General features: G+C 36.6%; 1 protein-coding gene across 1 annotated transcript in view; it reads right to left on the bottom strand.

The window, feature by feature from the left end:
- The window catches only part of ETS2 (ETS proto-oncogene 2, transcription factor), a 30584-nt gene extending 14225 nt beyond the window's left edge, over positions 1-16359 (bottom strand). The window contains exons 1-3 of the mRNA XM_012544340.3: positions 16247-16359; positions 6850-6921; positions 1508-1628 (exon numbers count right to left, since the gene is read on the bottom strand). Coding sequence (XP_012399794.1) covers positions 1508-1628; positions 6850-6921 — 193 coding nt within the window. The 5' untranslated portion in view covers positions 16247-16359. The remainder of the gene's footprint in view (positions 1-1507; positions 1629-6849; positions 6922-16246) is intronic.
- Positions 16360-18195: the final 1836 nt, after the last annotated feature.

Here is an 18195-nt window from a genome sequence, read left to right as displayed (position 1 = left end):
TTCAAGAAATAAAATGGCTCTAAAATTACTGCAAACCTAACATATATTCTAGACTTAATCAGTGAAAGTGCCATCCCAAATGAGCTTTAAAAATATACAGATTATCAAAAACCTCCAAGTCTTTCTTGCTTTCTCATTTAAACACTTTCCCTTTTAAGCTGTATACATAATTTTCTATTAATTTTATAATTTTATTCTTAATGTATGCCAAAACATTACCTTCTTGATCTCACATACCCTGTTGTTCATACCCATAGCAAAAGCTATACAACCCAGCAAGAGAATTTCCAATTTATTTTTACACTACTTTTTTTTTTTTTTTTTTTTTTAAGAAAAAGCACAATTTGAACAACAAGGATGAGCAAGAATGTATTTCTTTTTGTTCATTTGTTTTTTTAATCATGTCTGATTCTTCATGTCTTCAATTGGAGTTTTCTTGACAGAGACATGAGTGTTCTCCCATTTCCTTCCTCTATCCTTCCTTCCTCTATCCACTGTCCTACCTACCTGATTAGGCTCATATAAAACCAAGGAGACATGCTTTCATGAGCTCAGGTTAAGAGTGGCATTTCAATAATTACTATTTTCTGTGTAGTGCTTGATATTGAAGTCAAATACTTGCTTAAACTCCAATGAATCTCAGTGTGGATATTTTTCTGCTTTTATTTGAGATAAACCTCTTTTATTTGTAAATAAATCCTATCTAGGTTAATTTTCTCAGTTCTCATACCTATTGATTTATTCTAAGATTGCTCATACTAGTAGGTTTATACTAGTAATTGTGTTAAAGAGGCTGAAGTAACAGATGACTTATAGATCAGTTATCTTTTTATCTTAATATAAACTGCATTCCTGAGGCTGAATTTGTGTTTACTTGCCATAAACCTAACAATATAGAATCATAGAATAGTAAGAGTTAGAAGAAATTTTAGGGAGATCATCTGGTTCAACTCATTTTGTAGAGTAGGAAAATGGAGCCTAGAGGGGTTAAATGATTCAAGATAAGTGGCTCACTGACAAAGTCAAAATCAGAATCCAGAGCTGAATAGAATCTGCTTTTCAAAATAACTTCATAAAGAGAAGAAACTAGCCTTCAGAATGTGGATAAATCAATTGGAATCTATTATTTAAACAACCCCCCCCTAAGAAACCTCCAAAAACACCAACCTCCCCCCCAACAAAAACAAACAAAAAACCCCAAATAAAACTAAAACCAAATTTCAAATGACAATGGGTTGGAAGCATCAATTTCCTACATAAAAGAAAGTTTCAATCAAATAGTTGTATTTGCTAGTTTAGTGACAGAAATAACATTTAATTAACTATATCAACATCAATATATAAAGTAATTAAAATACCACAAGCTTCATTATAACATCAAAATCATATGTGACAATATTTTCACTAAGCTGATCTAAAGAGACACAGTTAAGTACACATATCAATATTTTTACCACAACTAGAAAAAAATTACATTTGGGTTTGTGAATTATGACCAGGAAATTACCATTAGACACCGAATCCAAGCCAGTTGGTACTTCTTGAAGTGTCTGCTCCTCATTTAGTGCAGGGAAAAATCCTTCAAAGAGTGAATCTGTGCATTCAAAGGTATCAAAAGCTGGTTGACGCTGCAAAAGTAAATTATAGAAAGATTAAAATATATTTAATTTACTTTTAACCTACTTGAAACTGACTGAACCGACAAGAGAATAGCTGCTATGAAATTCTGTGGGAATCAATTACCAATTAATGCTGAGGAATACTGACTTTACCATGTGGTACTCCTAAATAAGCTTTAGGATGACCAAATAACTAAAACTTTTATTATGTATCTTGCATGTGTTTTATATTTTTTCCCTTGCCTCAGTAGAATGTAAGCTCCATGAAAACAAGGATTAGTTCTGCCTTCTTTTCTATATCCTGCCAAGGCAGGGCAGCTAGGTGTCACAATGGATAGCGTTCTGGGCTTGAAGTTAGGAAGAAATGAGTTCAAATAAAGCTTCAGACACTAACTGTGTGACTCTAAGCAAGTCACTTAATTCTGTTTATCTGTTTCCTTATCTGTAAAATGAGCTGGGGAAGGAAATGACAAACCATTCCAGTATCTTTGACAAGAAAATTCCAAATGGGAACAGGAAGAGTCAGACAACTTGTAGTAAGCAGGTAGTGAATGCTTGTTCACTAACAGATATAAGTTTATCATAATGTCAAGGGTTATTCTTGAGTACAAATAAAAAACCATAAGCAAAAAATATAAATACTAAATAATCATATATTGAATGTTAGCACCCTAAAAGTGTCTTTTGATATAATGGAATTCAAAACACTTATATTGTGGAGGTTGAAAAAAAAGATGCTAATTTTTTAAAGAAAAATACAAATACATTAAAATAGAATAATCTAATTTTGTATTTTTAATAATGTAGCATTTTGATGATTCCTAAGTTCATAATGAAAAATTTAAAAACATTTAAATAGAAGACACCATTACTGGTTATAAAAAAATTAAAAATGAAATGAAGAAAGAGTTCAGATACTACAGATATTAAAAAAAATAACTTAGTAAATACTCATAAGATTCCAGCATTTGTAAATTACCCAAATACTTAAAATATATTTTCTTTATACAGATTTCTAGCCTCTGGAAATTCCTGCATCTAGAGACAACAAATAGTGACAAATATATCTAACGACAACAAGTTTGCCCATCTATAAATCTGTATACCTTTTCAACGACTACAGTTGGATTTTTCTTAATTGTTTCCCATGCTATATAATAGAGTAAAATATTAAGCAACATATGAATTCATTTGAGCTCCAATAACATGTCAACTCCCTGATATGAATAACTCTTTCTGGCTGTCCTACTGGTACCTTAAACTCAGCAAGTAAATAAGAAAATTCATTGTATTTCCCCAGTTCCTCAAACTGAAATTGCCTATATGCCAAATTTTCCCATTTCTGTTGAGGGTACTACCACTCCTTTAATCATGTAGGTTCACAACTCTGGAGTCCTCTTTGACACTTCCCTCTTTCTCCCTCTTAAGAAAACAACTAATTGCACATCCATGGTATTCTAGTCCTATGACATCTCGCACACCATTACATTCTATTTTAGGTACTCCTTGCATTTAGATCTCTGCTCTCTCCAATTTATCTTATACATATCTTCAAAAATAATCCTGTTCAAGCACAGTTGTGATCTTTTCACTCTCCTGCTCAAAAATCTCTCACTGTCACCGAACTAACTCAAAACTATGTTTCTAGCCTTACTACATTACTGCCTCCCTTTATAAATTTTATGTCCCAGCCAAATTGTTACTTACAATTTCATTTATTTATCCTCATGGTTAGAAGGTATTCCCTCATTTCAGGTTCTTGGAATTCCAGCAGTTGTAACTGGTTTTTCTTAATTCAATTTCCCTCGCATTACACTTATTTTGTACATTTTATATTTGTCCACTAAAATATAAATAGGAAAGACACTTTGTCTTTGTATTACTAACATGCCAATTACAAAGTTGTATAAAACTGCGCTTTGCTGAATTGAAATTCAGTGCTTTAAATAAATGAGTACATAGTTATGTTGATAGAATTATTATCAATAAAGTTACAGGCAAAAATAGCCTAAATTTTATGAAAAGATGAATTCTGATTGAGATAAAAGAGAAGTAATAAATGAGAAGATAAAACTTTAAAGTATATTTCTATTGATGTGATTTTCTTTGATAAAATCTTAAGTGCATCTTTAAATGCCACTTACTACTTCTAAAGTGTCTACTTCTTAATGAATGTAAATTTTTTTGATAAAATCTTAAATGCATCTTTAAATGTCGCTATCTTTAAAATGCCTACTTCTTTCTGTTACAGAAGAATCTTTTGGTTTATTAAAAATGAAACGAGCAATGGTCTTAAATACTTAAATACTCTCTAATACAAATGAAACTACTATTGTAACAAGCATGTAAGAATGTTATTAAGATCCTCTTTCTCCATAAGTAAGAGGTACTATTTTAACTTAACCTGTGTAAGAAAAAAAAAAAGTATTTAAAAAAACATATTTTTTCTATATAAATTGGAAGCCTTATATCATATGTAACATGAAGACCCATCTGTTGAGTCAACAAAAAGAAAATACATCGAGACTATTAAACAAATAGAAAATATATTTTTGTTTTCCCTTATTTCAGAAAAATAATATTATAAATATGAATCAGACAAGAGTAAAAATTGAAACCCAGCCCCCAAAATCCTGGAAATAATTAACAAAAATCTTTGAAGAAAAAATAATATAGACCAGCAAATCAAAAAATAGTAATTCTCAGTCTACCTCTCAACCAGGCCAATATGTGAAATCTTCAATCCTCCCAGCAGCCTATGGTTAGCAGAAAGAAAGCTAGAGTTGGAATTGGGAAGACAGTTCAAATCTCATTTCAGATTTGTTGCATGTGTACTTTCAAAGAGGACCAGTGACATCACGGGCTAATGTCTTGACTTGCACATGAACTGGATTCATTTTCTTCCATCCTTTCCAGTCAACATCCCCTAACTCACCAATCTATCTGAGGTACTCAAACCCATCAATTACTCTCAAACTGGTTTAGCCTATCTGCTGAGAAATTTTTACTGGTTGTGGCTGCTCTAAGTGCTAGAGCTTCTTGAAGATACAGATGGGAGTACACCTCATTTCAGATACTAGCTAGCTGTGTGACCCTGGGCAGATTATTTATAAACTACTCATCTATAAAATAGGGACAATAATAGCATTTACACCAAAGGATTATTGTTTTGGTTTTTTTTTTTAAATTTAATAGCCTTTTATTTACAGATTATATGCATGGGTAACTTTACAGCATTAACAATTGCCAAACCTCTTGTTCTAATTTTTCACCTCTTACCCCCTACCCCCCCCTCCCCCAGATGGCAGGATGACCAGTAGATGTTAAATATATTAAAATATAAATTAGATACACAATAAGTATACATGTCCAAACTGTTATTTTGCTGTACAAAAAGAATCAGACTCTGAAATATTGTACAATTAGCTTGTGAAGGAAATCAAAAATGCAGGTGGGCATAAATATAGGGATTGGGAATTCAATCTAATGGTTTTTAGTCATCTCCCAGAGTTCTTTCTCTGGGCGTAGCTGGTTCAGTTCACCAAAGGATTATTGTGAGGATCCAATGAGATAATACATGAAAAGTCCTTTGCAAATTTACATAAATTATATGTTAACTATTATTATTATTACTACTACAGAGATTTGGAAATAATATAGCATAGCAAGTCAATAATGTTAATTCTCAAGTTTGTTTTCAACCGTCTTAATTATGAAGAAATCTTCAAAGGAATCTAAAAAGGAAGTTAGATGTAATGGAACAAGTATTATATTTAGAGACAAAGGACCCAAGTTCAAATTCCGTTTTTGCCACTTATTATGAGTCTAAACTTGGTTAAGTCTCTCTGTGTCTTAACTATATCTAGATGAATTATATCTCAACTATAACTAGATGAATTTAGATAAAGTGATCTTGAATTTCCCTTTAAGTTCAAAATTTATAATCCTAGAAGTAAAAAAACTTATTTGGAATTTATTTACATTACAATCTTTTAAAATCAGTTTCTCAGTTTAAAATGAAAACTGTTTTCATCTATATCTCCTTAGTATCTAAAAATATTGTTGGGGACCTGTTTAACTTAGTTGACTTCATTTTTTCAACTAAGATAGATGGGTAATTACAAGATAAATTGAACTAGAAACATGCTCAAATGAAGTAGAAAATATGATTAAAAGCTCTTTTCTTTACAAGACATTATATGCATCAGTAGGATAAGCCTTTGAGATACTGGCACACACCTTAGTTCCATACTAATTATGGCATCATTTCTATTATGTCTCAGAGGGCATTAATTGAATACATCTTGAGAATTAAGCAACCATTGCAAATCAGTAAACCCTAAGATTTTCTTCTTAAAGTTAGGTATCTTGAGTAGTCAAGAACACATTTTTTAGATACTAGATGATAGGGCAGGAAATACTGGAAAGAATTCTTCTAGTTATTCCTTAATAATCAAAAGATATGAAAAGGCAGTTCTCAAAGGAGGAAATCCTTATTATTAAAAATGATATAAAAAAAAGTTCCAAATCATAATTAATTTCACATCATGCCCATCAGTGGCAAAGATGACAAAAAATGAAAATAACAAACATTTGAGGGGCTGTGGGAAAAACAGGCACATTAAAGTACTGGTGGTGGAATTATGGATTGGTCCAGACATTCTAGAAAGCAATTTGGAACTCTGCCGAAGGCAATGGACTGTGTGTACTTTTTCATTCAGCTATACTACCACTAGACCTATATTCCAAAGAGATCAAAGAACGATGAATATTTATAGTAGTTTTTTTTTTTTTTTAAAGTGTCAAAGAACTAGAAATTAGTCAATTAGGGAATGGCTGAAGAAATTATGGCATACTAATATAGAACAACATTGGTGATATAAGAAACAAAGAGATAGTTTCAGAGAAACTGGGAAGACTTGTATTAATTGATGAAGAATGAATAATACCAATAGAGCAAATTATTACCAGTGAAATAACCAACCATTAGTCTTACCAGTACAATTATCAATCATTATTCTAGAAAACCATCAGAGGATGTATTAAAACGTACAGAATTAAATATATTTTTAGATATGACCAATGAGGACATTTGTTTTTACCTGACTATGAATATGTTATGAGGGTTTTGTTTTTTGTTTTTGTTTTCAATGGAAGAGGTGGGATTTTAAAAATATGAAAAAAAGTTCTTTTTAAATTTCAGTTTATCTGTCTCCTCGCATGTACTCACCTTAAGTGTTCCTCTGTAATAATTAGACACAGGGGCTACTTGGTCCATGTTCTTGATTCCAAAGTCATTCATCTTAAAAAACAAAAACAAAAACATTTTTAAAAAAGCTAATAACTTGGTCAAACACAATTCTAGAACTGTAACAACGTTTATTCAATACCTATTTAACAAATATCATTTAAGAAGCACTTAATAATTATGTAATATGAGTACTATGCTCTATAGGAGAACATTTAATTCAAAAGTACTGAAAATTCTCATTTAAAAGACTTATTTTTTCTAATAGATCTTAAGATTAATGTTTCTCACTATATATGACAAAGAACTAGTCTATTTAATTTTTTAAAATATTAAGTCCTATTAATGGCGATATGTCCTTTGCATCTGGGCATACTCTCTAAACTATCTCTGGAGGGAAGAAAAAAGGAAGGGAAAGAAGCTTAGAATCACTTTCAGGATCATTCTGGTTTATTACTTCTAACCTCAGTTGTGTTTACTTTACCCAAATTGAAAAAGTAGATCGAGAGATATGGAGAAATTCAAATCAATTACATTCAATACTGATTACATATCTTAAATACATGGGAACATTGTATCAGTTGTTGGAAATACAAAGATGATATGTGAGATAGACTATGTCCTCAAAGAGTTGTAGCATCATAATAAATGTCTCAAGGCAGAATGTGACAGAAGCAATGGAGCATGACAGAAAAGATTTCAAGGAATACTTAAGGAGATTATTTTCAGCTAGGAGGATCAGGGAAGGATTTATGGATAAGAGTGGCTACTGAGTTGTTCTCTGAAGAGAAAGATTTCAACAGGTAGAAATAAGAAAAGGGTCAGACTATGATAATTTAGCTATGCTAAATATACTGAAAATCAATGTACAAGATTACCATTCAGTTATGAGGAAATGGATTCAAAGATAAATTTTTAAACTGCTTGAGATGATTTCAGTTGAAGATCAAATCAGTCACTGAACTTTCTTCTAGACAGACACCTGTGGCTTCAACTCTAGCTTTATAGTGCTCGTAAAGTGATTCATAAAAGTTTTGTTGGCTACAGACCCTGGAGACCAATCAACTGTGGGAGGTGAGGCTCTCCTTGTGCCCAGATTAAGGAAGGAATGTGGGAAGGAAGCACAATGATAATAACTTACCCTTGTATAATTCTTTAGTTTACATAGCCCTAATATATATTTAGAGACATCTATACATTACTTCATGTTATCCTTACAAATCTAGTATTTCAGTATATTATCACTTCTTTACATATAAGAAAAGTGAAGGTCAGAATGATTAAATGGTCAGTAGAGAGCTAGGAATTAAATCTAAGTCTTCCAAATTCAAAACTAATCCTTTTTAGATCTACACCAAGTTCTTTCTTGGGTCTTCTCTTTAATTTGGACCTACTCTTTCTTGGTGATTTCATCAATTTTTATATTCAATTATTTCTATTAAGATGACATTCAGCTCTATGTATCTTTATAAGTCTCTTCTGATCTCCAGTTCTGCACCATTACTTCCAATGGGTCATTTCAAAATGAATGATCCATTGATACTCCAAAGTCCAAAACAGGATTCTCTGTTTTCCTAGAACCCATCTCTTTTCAACTTCCTCATTTTTGACTAGAGCCCCACTGTCCTTGAAGCTTAAAATAAAATAAAATAAAATCTCCCAATAACAACAACATGATTCTAGCAACTGGTTCCATTTCTTTCTGGTAAATGAGGAAGAAGAAATGGAAGTAATAGCAGATTTTACATTTTTGGGCTCAAAAATCACTGCAGATGGTGACTTCAGCCATGAAATTAAAAGATACTTGTTTCTTGGATGGGAAGCTATAGCAAATCTGAACGGTATACTAAAAAGCAGAGACATCACCATGCCCACAAGGTCAAAACTATGGTTTTTCCAATAACAATGTATGACTGACAGTTGGATTGTAAAGAAAGCTGGGTACCACAGAAATGATGCTTTCAAATTGCTGGAGAAGACTTTTTGAGTCCCTTGGACAACAAGGAGATCACATCGGTCAATACTTAAAGAAATTAATTCAGGCGATTCACTGGAAGGTCAAACACTGAAAGCTGAAGCTCAAGATTTGGCCATATAAATGGCCAAATAAAAGATGGAATTCACTGGAAAAGTGCTGATGTTAAGACTGAAGGCAAAAAGGAAAGGGGAATTAGCAGAGGATGAGATGTATAGATAGTATCAAAGAAACAAAGAACCTGAACTTGGGCAGACTTGGAAAGATAGTAGAGCATAGAAGGGCATAGTAACATCAGAGTCACAAAGAACCAGACAGGATTGAATGACTGAACAATAACCACTACTATCATATTTATCCAGGCTTGAAACCCCAACATATCTTAGACTCCTCCCTCTCCCCACAAATCCAACGAGCTGCCAATTCTATTTGACCATCTTCACAGTACCTCTCATACCCATCACCATCCCTGTGCTTACAAGGCCACCAATGTAGTTCAGACTCCCATCATTTTATGCCTGGACTATTACAATGATCTTCTCATTGGTTTCCTTGTCTCAAGTTTCTCCTCTCCAATCCATTCTCCACACAGCTGTCAACATGATAATACTAAAGGGAAGGTCTGACTATGTTATTTTTCAGTTTTGAAAAGATTCAGTGGCCACCTCTGGTTTTAAGATTAATTAAAACTTCTCTTTTGGGTATCTTTTAAAACCTTTCACAATGTGACTTCAGTCTACCTTTCCATGTGTATTATATAAAACTGCTTCACTTTGCCTTCTAACCAAATTGATCTTCTTACTATTTCTCATATGACATTCCAATTCTGGCCTCTATGCCTTTGTATGAGATTTTCCCTAAGTGAAGACTGAATCTTTACCTCATCTACATTGCTTAAAATGTAAGACTGCTTCAATGCCAGTTCAAGATCCATCTCTAAAAGGCCTTTCTTAATCCCCTCAGTTGCTACTGCCACCTCTATCTCCAAATTACTCAATATTTACTTGGTCTATATTTTATATTTACATATAAATACAATATATATTATATTTATGAGAGGCAGTATGACATAATAATTAGAAACCTGCCCTCAAAGTCAAATGGGTGGGTTTATGTCCTGCCTCTGACATATACTAGATACTTGATCCTGGGCAAATAATTTTAACCTTTTAGTGGTGCCAAACTAAAAAAGAAACATTGGCCATTAAACCTTGGATTCCTGAAGCTGCATGTTGACTTATAAAACCACATGTTAACACTGTATGTTCTTCTGTATTTTGATTTATTTTGTGAAACACCTCCCCACTACATTTTAATTTGATTCTTGCCTACATGGGAGTGTTAACTGGCTTAGTGTTTCATAGCTCTGCTCTTGGTCACTCTCTAACACAATAAATTGCAGATAAGATGATAGTCTGCATTGGCAAACGGAATATTCTCATTGTAGGATTTCTCAAACCAATTAAATCACAGGTCTAGTCCCTATAACTCTATTTTATATTTACTGCATAATGTATGGACTAAGATATACACCTTGTCAAAAATATTACCACTGATCTTTCTTTTAAGACACACAACACCACTATGAGCTACTTATGTGTGCATTTTGTTTCCCCCTTTGTCTTTGTTTTTGTAATCTCAAGGACTGATCTACTCCTATGCCAGAGTTTCAGCTTTAAGAAAACACATTTAAAAAACAAGCCAAATTCATATAATTCTATTACTTGTTCAAATTCACAGAAGTTTTAGGCCTGACATTTCAATATTTCATCCAATCTTTTTTTTTTTTTTGAAAATTTGAGTAAAATTATATAGCAGAGTATTTCTACATATTTCTCCAAGAAGTATATCCTGATTCTTTCTGTTACAAATAATCTCTATTTTCTTCTGAATTCAAGGTCATCTTTTAGTATAGAAATTAAATTTTACTTTGTTTTGTAGTCATTTGTGTACATATTACTTTCTTTAAAAGACTAAATTCCTTAAGAGTTAGGAAAACATGGACAAAAACCACTGGCACTGTCATTATCAAGAGGTTAATCAAGGGCCAAGAAAAGAAACACTGACTATTTGATTCTGCTGAAGCAGATGGTTATGATGCATTCCTGCTGAACTCTCATTTTTTTCTTTTATTCTTCCAGGAAGACTATGTTCATGTTCCAAAGGTAACCCTTACCCTTAAAGTTACATTTACATCTTTTGTTTTAACTATTATTGTTAGAAAAAGGATTGGTCTTAATTGGTTGGTTGTGTATTTCTTTATTTCTGAAGGAAAATCAAAGTGGGGAGGTGGCAGGAGAAGCAGTGACTGGCAAAGCATGAGAGATAAAGAGCAAAGATAGGCAACTTTTGTATGGATTTCAGGGAAGGATTTTTTCCCCCCAAGATGTTGTATCATGCTTTCTTCTCCATTGTTTTCCTACAGAAATGCAGAGAAATCACTCCACAGAAGTTAAATGATTAGAGTGGTGGCTAGAGGGATGGGAGGGGGTCAGCTACAAACAAGTGTCTTCACTTTCAACCTAACAGACCTCCAAAAACTTCACACAAATAGAAGAGGCATCTATAATGGATTCATATAAGTATCAAACTATGACCTATAGCATCTAGTACAATGTTTTGTCCCTAGTGTGTCACAAATTTATGAAGTTGAATCATTTAAATTGTAATTAGATTTATACTTGGGTTAATTTTCAACTACTTAAAATAATTGTTAGTAACACTACAAATCCAACCTAAGAAATATTACTCAATCTTTTTGCTTCAATATTTTGGTAGAGATAAAGCTTCTGTCATATTGGAGAGAACTAACTGCTTACAATACAATAGGCATTATTAGTATGTTCCTGAGGGCTACATGGCAATTATATAGTACTTCAAGATTCGCAAAGTGCCTCTGTGCATTATCTCATTGGAGCCTGACCACAATCTTGTGAAACAGATGCCATAGGTATTATTATTCCCATTTTACAGATAAGAAAATTAAGACTCAGAGAAATTAAATGAGTTGCCCAAGTTCACGTGTCACTGGACTTCAGAAGGCCTCATTCAATTTTCTATGTATATCTAATCCAATATATAAACATGTTCATGTTTTTTTTTTTTTTAAAGTCTTTTATGTATCAGTCACAAGATGAGAAGTAGCAAAATGTAATCACCTATGTATGTATGTGTGTAGTATGTGTGTACTTGGCATCCCAGATTTTCTACATCAGGTTTAATTTAGAATTCCCATTTATTAATACAGTGGAGCATTTTTCCATCATGAGATTATACAAGAATATTATTAGTCTATATTTCTATTAATTATTCCTCATTTTAGGTATTTCCAGATCGAAGGATTTTGCAATTTGTTTTGTATAAATGTTCTTATGAGAAATCTAGATATTTTGAATGACAAGTATTTATTTGTATTCTCATTAGTTAGTTAGTTGCATGAACTGAGTGACTGCAAATTTCCATAAATATGCCACAAGCTCCTCTCTGTCCCTCTATCGTCCCCCCACCTATAACTCGAAAAAGTTTATTTTCCTTCAACTGGTTTTAACACTTGCCCACTTGCTTTATCTGTAACTTCAGGTCCAGGTCACTGCCCAACAAAGCCTGGTAAAACCTGAGCCTTAGTTAATCAGTATCTGAACCTGTCTGCCCTGCTTAGTTCCACCCACACTCCCAGAATATGCAGGTTAGCTTTGGAAGGGAGCTTAGACTGAGGATAACCTAGTTCCCTTGGAAAGGAGATCAGACAAAAGGAGATGCTGTGGCTTGGACTTCTTCAAAAACTTAATAATTTCTACCATTCCATTTAAAATTCTTTGGATTTACTAATTTTCTGTTTTCAAGAGTCCCTAGTCAGTTACTAGTACTTGAACCAAAGACATCAAACATTTCCTCAGGCTGGGAATGACAGCCTATGAATGATGAATGGCATGAGCTAGGCTATTTTGAGTGGGTGGAGAGACCTTGGGTGGTGTGTTTTCTTTACAATAATGACACTTTTAAATGTTTGTCCGAGTTAAATTTCAGGGTAGAATGTTTTTCCAGCTAGGCTTTTATTCAAAACATTTCAGATGAGAATGCAGTAGATTACATTAAGTTAAAAATAAGAAGTCCACTTTGAAGAAAGGAAGAAGTTTATTCTAATTGACTAGTTGACCATGATTAATCTATACAGGTGAAATTTATGTGTGTTATCAGTATTCTAAAGACAAATGAGTGTAATAAATCTCTTAAATTAAATTTTATTGCAAATCAGTAACATTATAAGTAATGGAAGTATGTTATGCTCCATAGTTAAATATCTCATTTTCATGGCTATTAATTTCACATAAACTTAAAGTACTGTACATTATTCTTTTAAACTTACTCAGTAAAAATAAATATTGATCTTATACAGCAACAAAAATTGATTTATGTGGTAATACTTGATGTGTTATATTTTAACAAGCTATGTTCAGTTTTTTTTTAAGTAATTAGGTTATGTCTAGCTGAAAGTATTTCCTAGAATACTTTGATTCTGCATGATTTTTTATAAAACTCATTAAAATATGAACAAAAGAATTCTATTTTGTAGATAATAATTATAGCTCTTTATATAGGAGTGACAGGGAACCTTTTCTCTTAGTATTTGTATTAAAAGCCAGGAATACATTTTCATATTAATTCTACCTCAGTCTACAAAACTGAACAAAATCTAGCATAAAACTAAAGAATTAAGAATCATCCCCTGCACCTCTCCCCAAAAAAGGAAGGAGAGAAAATAGAAAATAGAAAAACCAAGAACGTTAGAGCTGGAAGGAATAAGATCCAGATTCCACATTCTACAGGTCAGAAAAATGATATCAACAAAGAATGATTCTTACAAGGTTGTTCATGAGAGTTTATAGCTAGTTCAAGGATCAATCCTCTTAATTCAAATCTAGTGTTATTTCATTTGTGTAGATTAACCACCATCTACTGATAAGAATAAATTGCTTCCTTTCTTCAAAGTGGACTACTCATTTTGAACTTTAAAATCCACCATATCTAAAGTGACTTTTGTGTTTGTTTTACTGGATGTGTAAAAAAATTACTATCTTAAAATAAGATGATACCAGTCCACCTCACCAGGGTTATTCCAACACTGCAGTTGTTTGCATTTCCTAATTAGCACGAGGATGAGTGTGTTTTATGATTCCCCCCCCTTTTTTTTCGTTGGGGGATGGTGAGGAAGGGTGCTGAAGTATTTTGAAGGAAAGCCTAACATGAAATTTAGTCCAAAAATAATACCAAAAAGTCTCACTGTTGAAAAGAAAACAGCACGAGTCTATCATTCTTAGCCTGTGGAATGGCTTGTTCCAAGGCCCCCCAATACTGAAGAGTACTGGATTGAATGGCTCTTAGAAATAGAATAAAATTAGTAAATTGATAGAGGTTTGATTGGTGAATCTTTTTATTTACCAGCCTCCTTTGCTCCTCACTAGCTCCCTTCCTCAACCACTCTATTTTCTGAAAGTGTGGGTGGAATTAATCACGCAAGACAGGTTCAGACACTGATTAACTCAGACCCAGATTTTGCTTGGCTTCTTCTTTGACCAGGACCTGAGGTTCAGGTAAGGGAGGAAAGAAAAGTTTTGTAAATGTTAAAGCCTGGGGGGTGGCGGAGGAGACTGAGGAATTCTGGCCTATAACATATTTATAAAAAGTTCCTTAAAAACAAAATCAGAATCAGAGAAGAAAAAAAAAACAAAAAAAAAAACCTGGCCTTGTGCCCCTCCCAAATCCGGGAAGCATTTTTCATCCTGTGACGTCATAGCAATAGCAGAGCTCAGATCCCGACTAATTCTAAACAATAACAGGGTCAGATGTCAGAGTACGGGCCGTTTTAATCTTTGCATTTGTACTTGTGACCCAGTGCCTAAAAATGTTAGGTACAGAGTGGGGACTTTATAAATGCTTATTAGTTAATTGAAAGAATATGCATAAATAAGATTGATGGGTTATGAATTCATTAAAAGCTATTTTACCCTACTTTCATTCTTTTACCACACAAAGTATTACATTTCATGTCTACTGGAGAAAAGGGGTCTACCACACACCTCATATCCTCAAAATAAAAATAAAAACCAGCACCTTTCTTCACTCTCTCCGTCATCCCCCTCCCCCATATCAATCACTCGATACATAGCGCACTACGTGAAATAAACATATCCAATATAACACTAAAATCACTTAAACGCAATGCATTTATATAGCCGGGCTATATAAAGATTCTTCCCTCATCTTCCTCACTCCTTTCATGTAAGCATATTTTAAACTCTTTGGGGAATAACATTAAATAATACAGTGAGAAAAGGGAAGCCCTAATTTAAAAATGAAAATAAAACCCAAGGAAAACATGGGTGAATGTTTCTCTCCAGGGATAGACGAAGACTTAAGGGCCCCCGCTTCCCTTTCCAATTAGCCGGTCAACAAGCACTACAAGCACTTACAGTGCTAGGCGTTAGGGATACAAAGAAGTGGGGAGGGGAGAAAAGCGGATCCTGTCCGCAAGTAGTACACATTTTAATGGCGGAAGCATCCTACGAGCAAAATGCATACACTGTAGGTGGAAGGTAATTTCTAAATTAAGGCTCTGGCGGGGGGCGGGAGAGAAGGGGGAGGAGGGGGAGGGGAAGAAGGAGGAAGGGGGAGAAAGGGGAGGGGGAGAACGAGGAAGGGGAGAAAGGGGAAGGGGAGAAGGGGGAGGTGAAGGCTTCCAGCGTGTTAAGAGCTGGGCTTTAGGAAGGAAAGCACCGAGGCCGCGGAGGTGAGGAGGAGGAAGGAGAGCATTCCGAGCCGGGAGATGAAGGGTCATTATTTTAATCTAGTCACACACCATAACTTCTACCTTTGAAGTGTAATAAAGATCGGGTCCACCCACATTTCATTACATTTCGAGGGGCAGGCCGCTGGGAAAGCAAAGAGCAGGCTAATTAGCACCACCCTTCTAGGAAATGCAGCTGGGGGAGAGGAAGAAAGGGGAACGGGGGATGCGGGGGTGCCTTCGCCATTCCCTCCCCAGCACAGCTGGAAGCGGCGCTTTCTTTCAGGGCTTCTGGAGCCGGGCAGTTTCCAGCCGTAGAAGAGCTCTCCTCTGTCCCTTCGTTGCTGGCCTGGGCTCAACACTCCCTAGCGCAACCACCCAGCTTCCGTGGGTGCGGGGCTTCGCTTTCCCCCTCGACAAATCGCTGGCCGGGTCTGGCAGAAGAGGCAGGACCCCGCAGGCCGCGGCCGGCGTCCGGCCCGAGCCGCCGAAAGCTTTTCCCGGGCTCAGAGCCCGGGGGTTACCTTCGGCCCCCGCCCCCCACCCCGGCTCCGGCGCCCCCTTTGCCCAGGAGATTGGCAGTCCCCTCTGCCCGCTTCGGGCGGGTCGCGCTTCCTCACCTGGGAGGCGGGCTCCGGAGGTTCCAGCGCAGGCCGAGCGAGGTCCACAAAGCCCAGGGCGCCCCGGCCTCACAGACGTGGGGAGCTCCCGGCAAGCCCAAGGGCCGCCACGCAGCAGGAGCAGCAACGCGGAGAACCAGCCCCGCGGAGGATGAGGAGGGGAGGCGGGGGCAGGTGGGTCAGCGCTGGAAGCGAGAGATGCGTTCCGCTCTCGGTCCGACCTGAAATGGCAGCCCTGCCCCCGGTGCGCTGGCTCCGAGCTCGATCGCCTCCGGAGGAAGTAACTCGGTCGTCACCGACTCCTACGGCTCCTCAGGGGCGGGGAAAGCAGGGAGGGAGGCGGAGGAGGAGGGGCTTCGCGTCCTCCGCCTAGGCCGGCTCTCCCTAATTTTTTTTCTCGTTTCTCGTCTTCCTCGCTCCTGACACCTATGGCCGTCTTATCTTCTCGCCTCCTTTCTCTGTCCCCCCCTTTTATACTTTCACTTGTTCGGCTTCGCTCCAGACTAAGAAACTCAAGCCCTCCACGTCGCCCATCCCTCTTGTGTTTTATTCACAACATAGTGTCAATGGCGTCTCGGTTGCCGTCTCCTTCCTCTCCCCGCAGCAAAAAAGCTCGGCCCGAGGCAGCACAACTCACAGTACAGGGCCGGCTGCGCACTAAGCTCGATGAGCAGTTTCCTGGCCAAATAAGGCGGTAGGACTACGTGTCTCTGTACCACGACAAATGTTTCTGTAATTCCCCTCCCCCCTCCCTTTCCCTTCCTTCCCATCCATCCTCTTTCCCTCGCTTCCTTCCTTAATTTCTTCCTATCTCTCTCCCTTCTTCCCTCCCTCCCTTAATTCCTTTCTTCCCTCCCTTCTCCTTCCCTCCCTTCTTTGGTTTTTCTCTCTCTCCCTTTCTTTTCCTCTTTCCCCTCTTCCCTTCCAACTCTCTCCCTCCCTCCCTCCCTCCTCCCCTTCCTCCTCCCCTCCTTCCTCCCCTCCCTCCCTTCCTCCCCTCCCTCCTTTCTCCCTCCCTCCCTCCTCTCCCCCTCCCTCCCTCCCTCCTCTTTCCCTCCCTCCCTTAATTCCTCCCTCCTCTTTCCTCCCTCCCTTAATTCCTTTCTTCCTTCCCCTCTCCTTCCCTCCCTTCTTTGGTTCTTCTCTCCTTTTCTTTTCCTCTCTTTCCCCTCTTCCCTTCCAACTCTCCCTCCCTCCCTCCTTCCTCTCTTCTTCCCTCCCTCCCTCCTCCCCTCCCTCCTTTCTCCCTCCCTCCCTCCTTTCTTCCTCCCTCCCTCCCTCCTCTTTCCCTCCCTCCCTTAATTCCTTTCTTCCCTCCCTTCTCCTTCCCTCCCTTCTTTGGTTTTTCTCTCTCTCCCTTTCTTTTCCTCTTTCCCCTCTTCCCTTCCAACTCTCTCCCTCCCTCCCTCCTCTCTTCTTCCCTCCCGCCCTCCTTCTATAGTTCTTCCCTCCCTCTCTCCCTCCTTCCTTCTTTCTCTTCCTCCTTCCTTCCTTTCCTCCTCCCTCCTCCTCCTTTCTTTCCTTCCTTCCTCCCTCTCTCCCTTGCATCTTTCTTCCCTTTTTATAGATCATGAGACACAATATATTAAAAAAAAAAAAAAAGTCCACCATTTTGCTTTGGACAGATGTTTTGTTTAAGCCATTATTATTTCTGATAGTGCTCTCCATGACAGCGTCTTCCACTTTGACTAGGTAATAGAGGTTGTTCTTTGTTTGCCTCATTTCTTACTTAGCCTTAAATCATTAAATGGGCATTGCCTCAATCAAACTGTTACCTGTTAAAGACTTCAGCTTAAAAAGGGCAACTGATTTATTATTATTTATTTTAGAAGTGCATATGTTTAACCTATTGCTTGCTGTCTAGGAGTAGGGGAGAGGGAGAAGAATTTGGAACACAAGGTTTTGTAAAGGTGAATGTTGAAAACTATTTTTTCATTTATTTGGACAAA

Source organism: Sarcophilus harrisii, chromosome 3, assembly GCF_902635505.1.
Source record: "Sarcophilus harrisii chromosome 3, mSarHar1.11, whole genome shotgun sequence".
NCBI lineage: Eukaryota > Metazoa > Chordata > Mammalia > Dasyuromorphia > Dasyuridae > Sarcophilus > Sarcophilus harrisii.
This window is presented reverse-complemented; position numbering and strand designations above follow the sequence as displayed.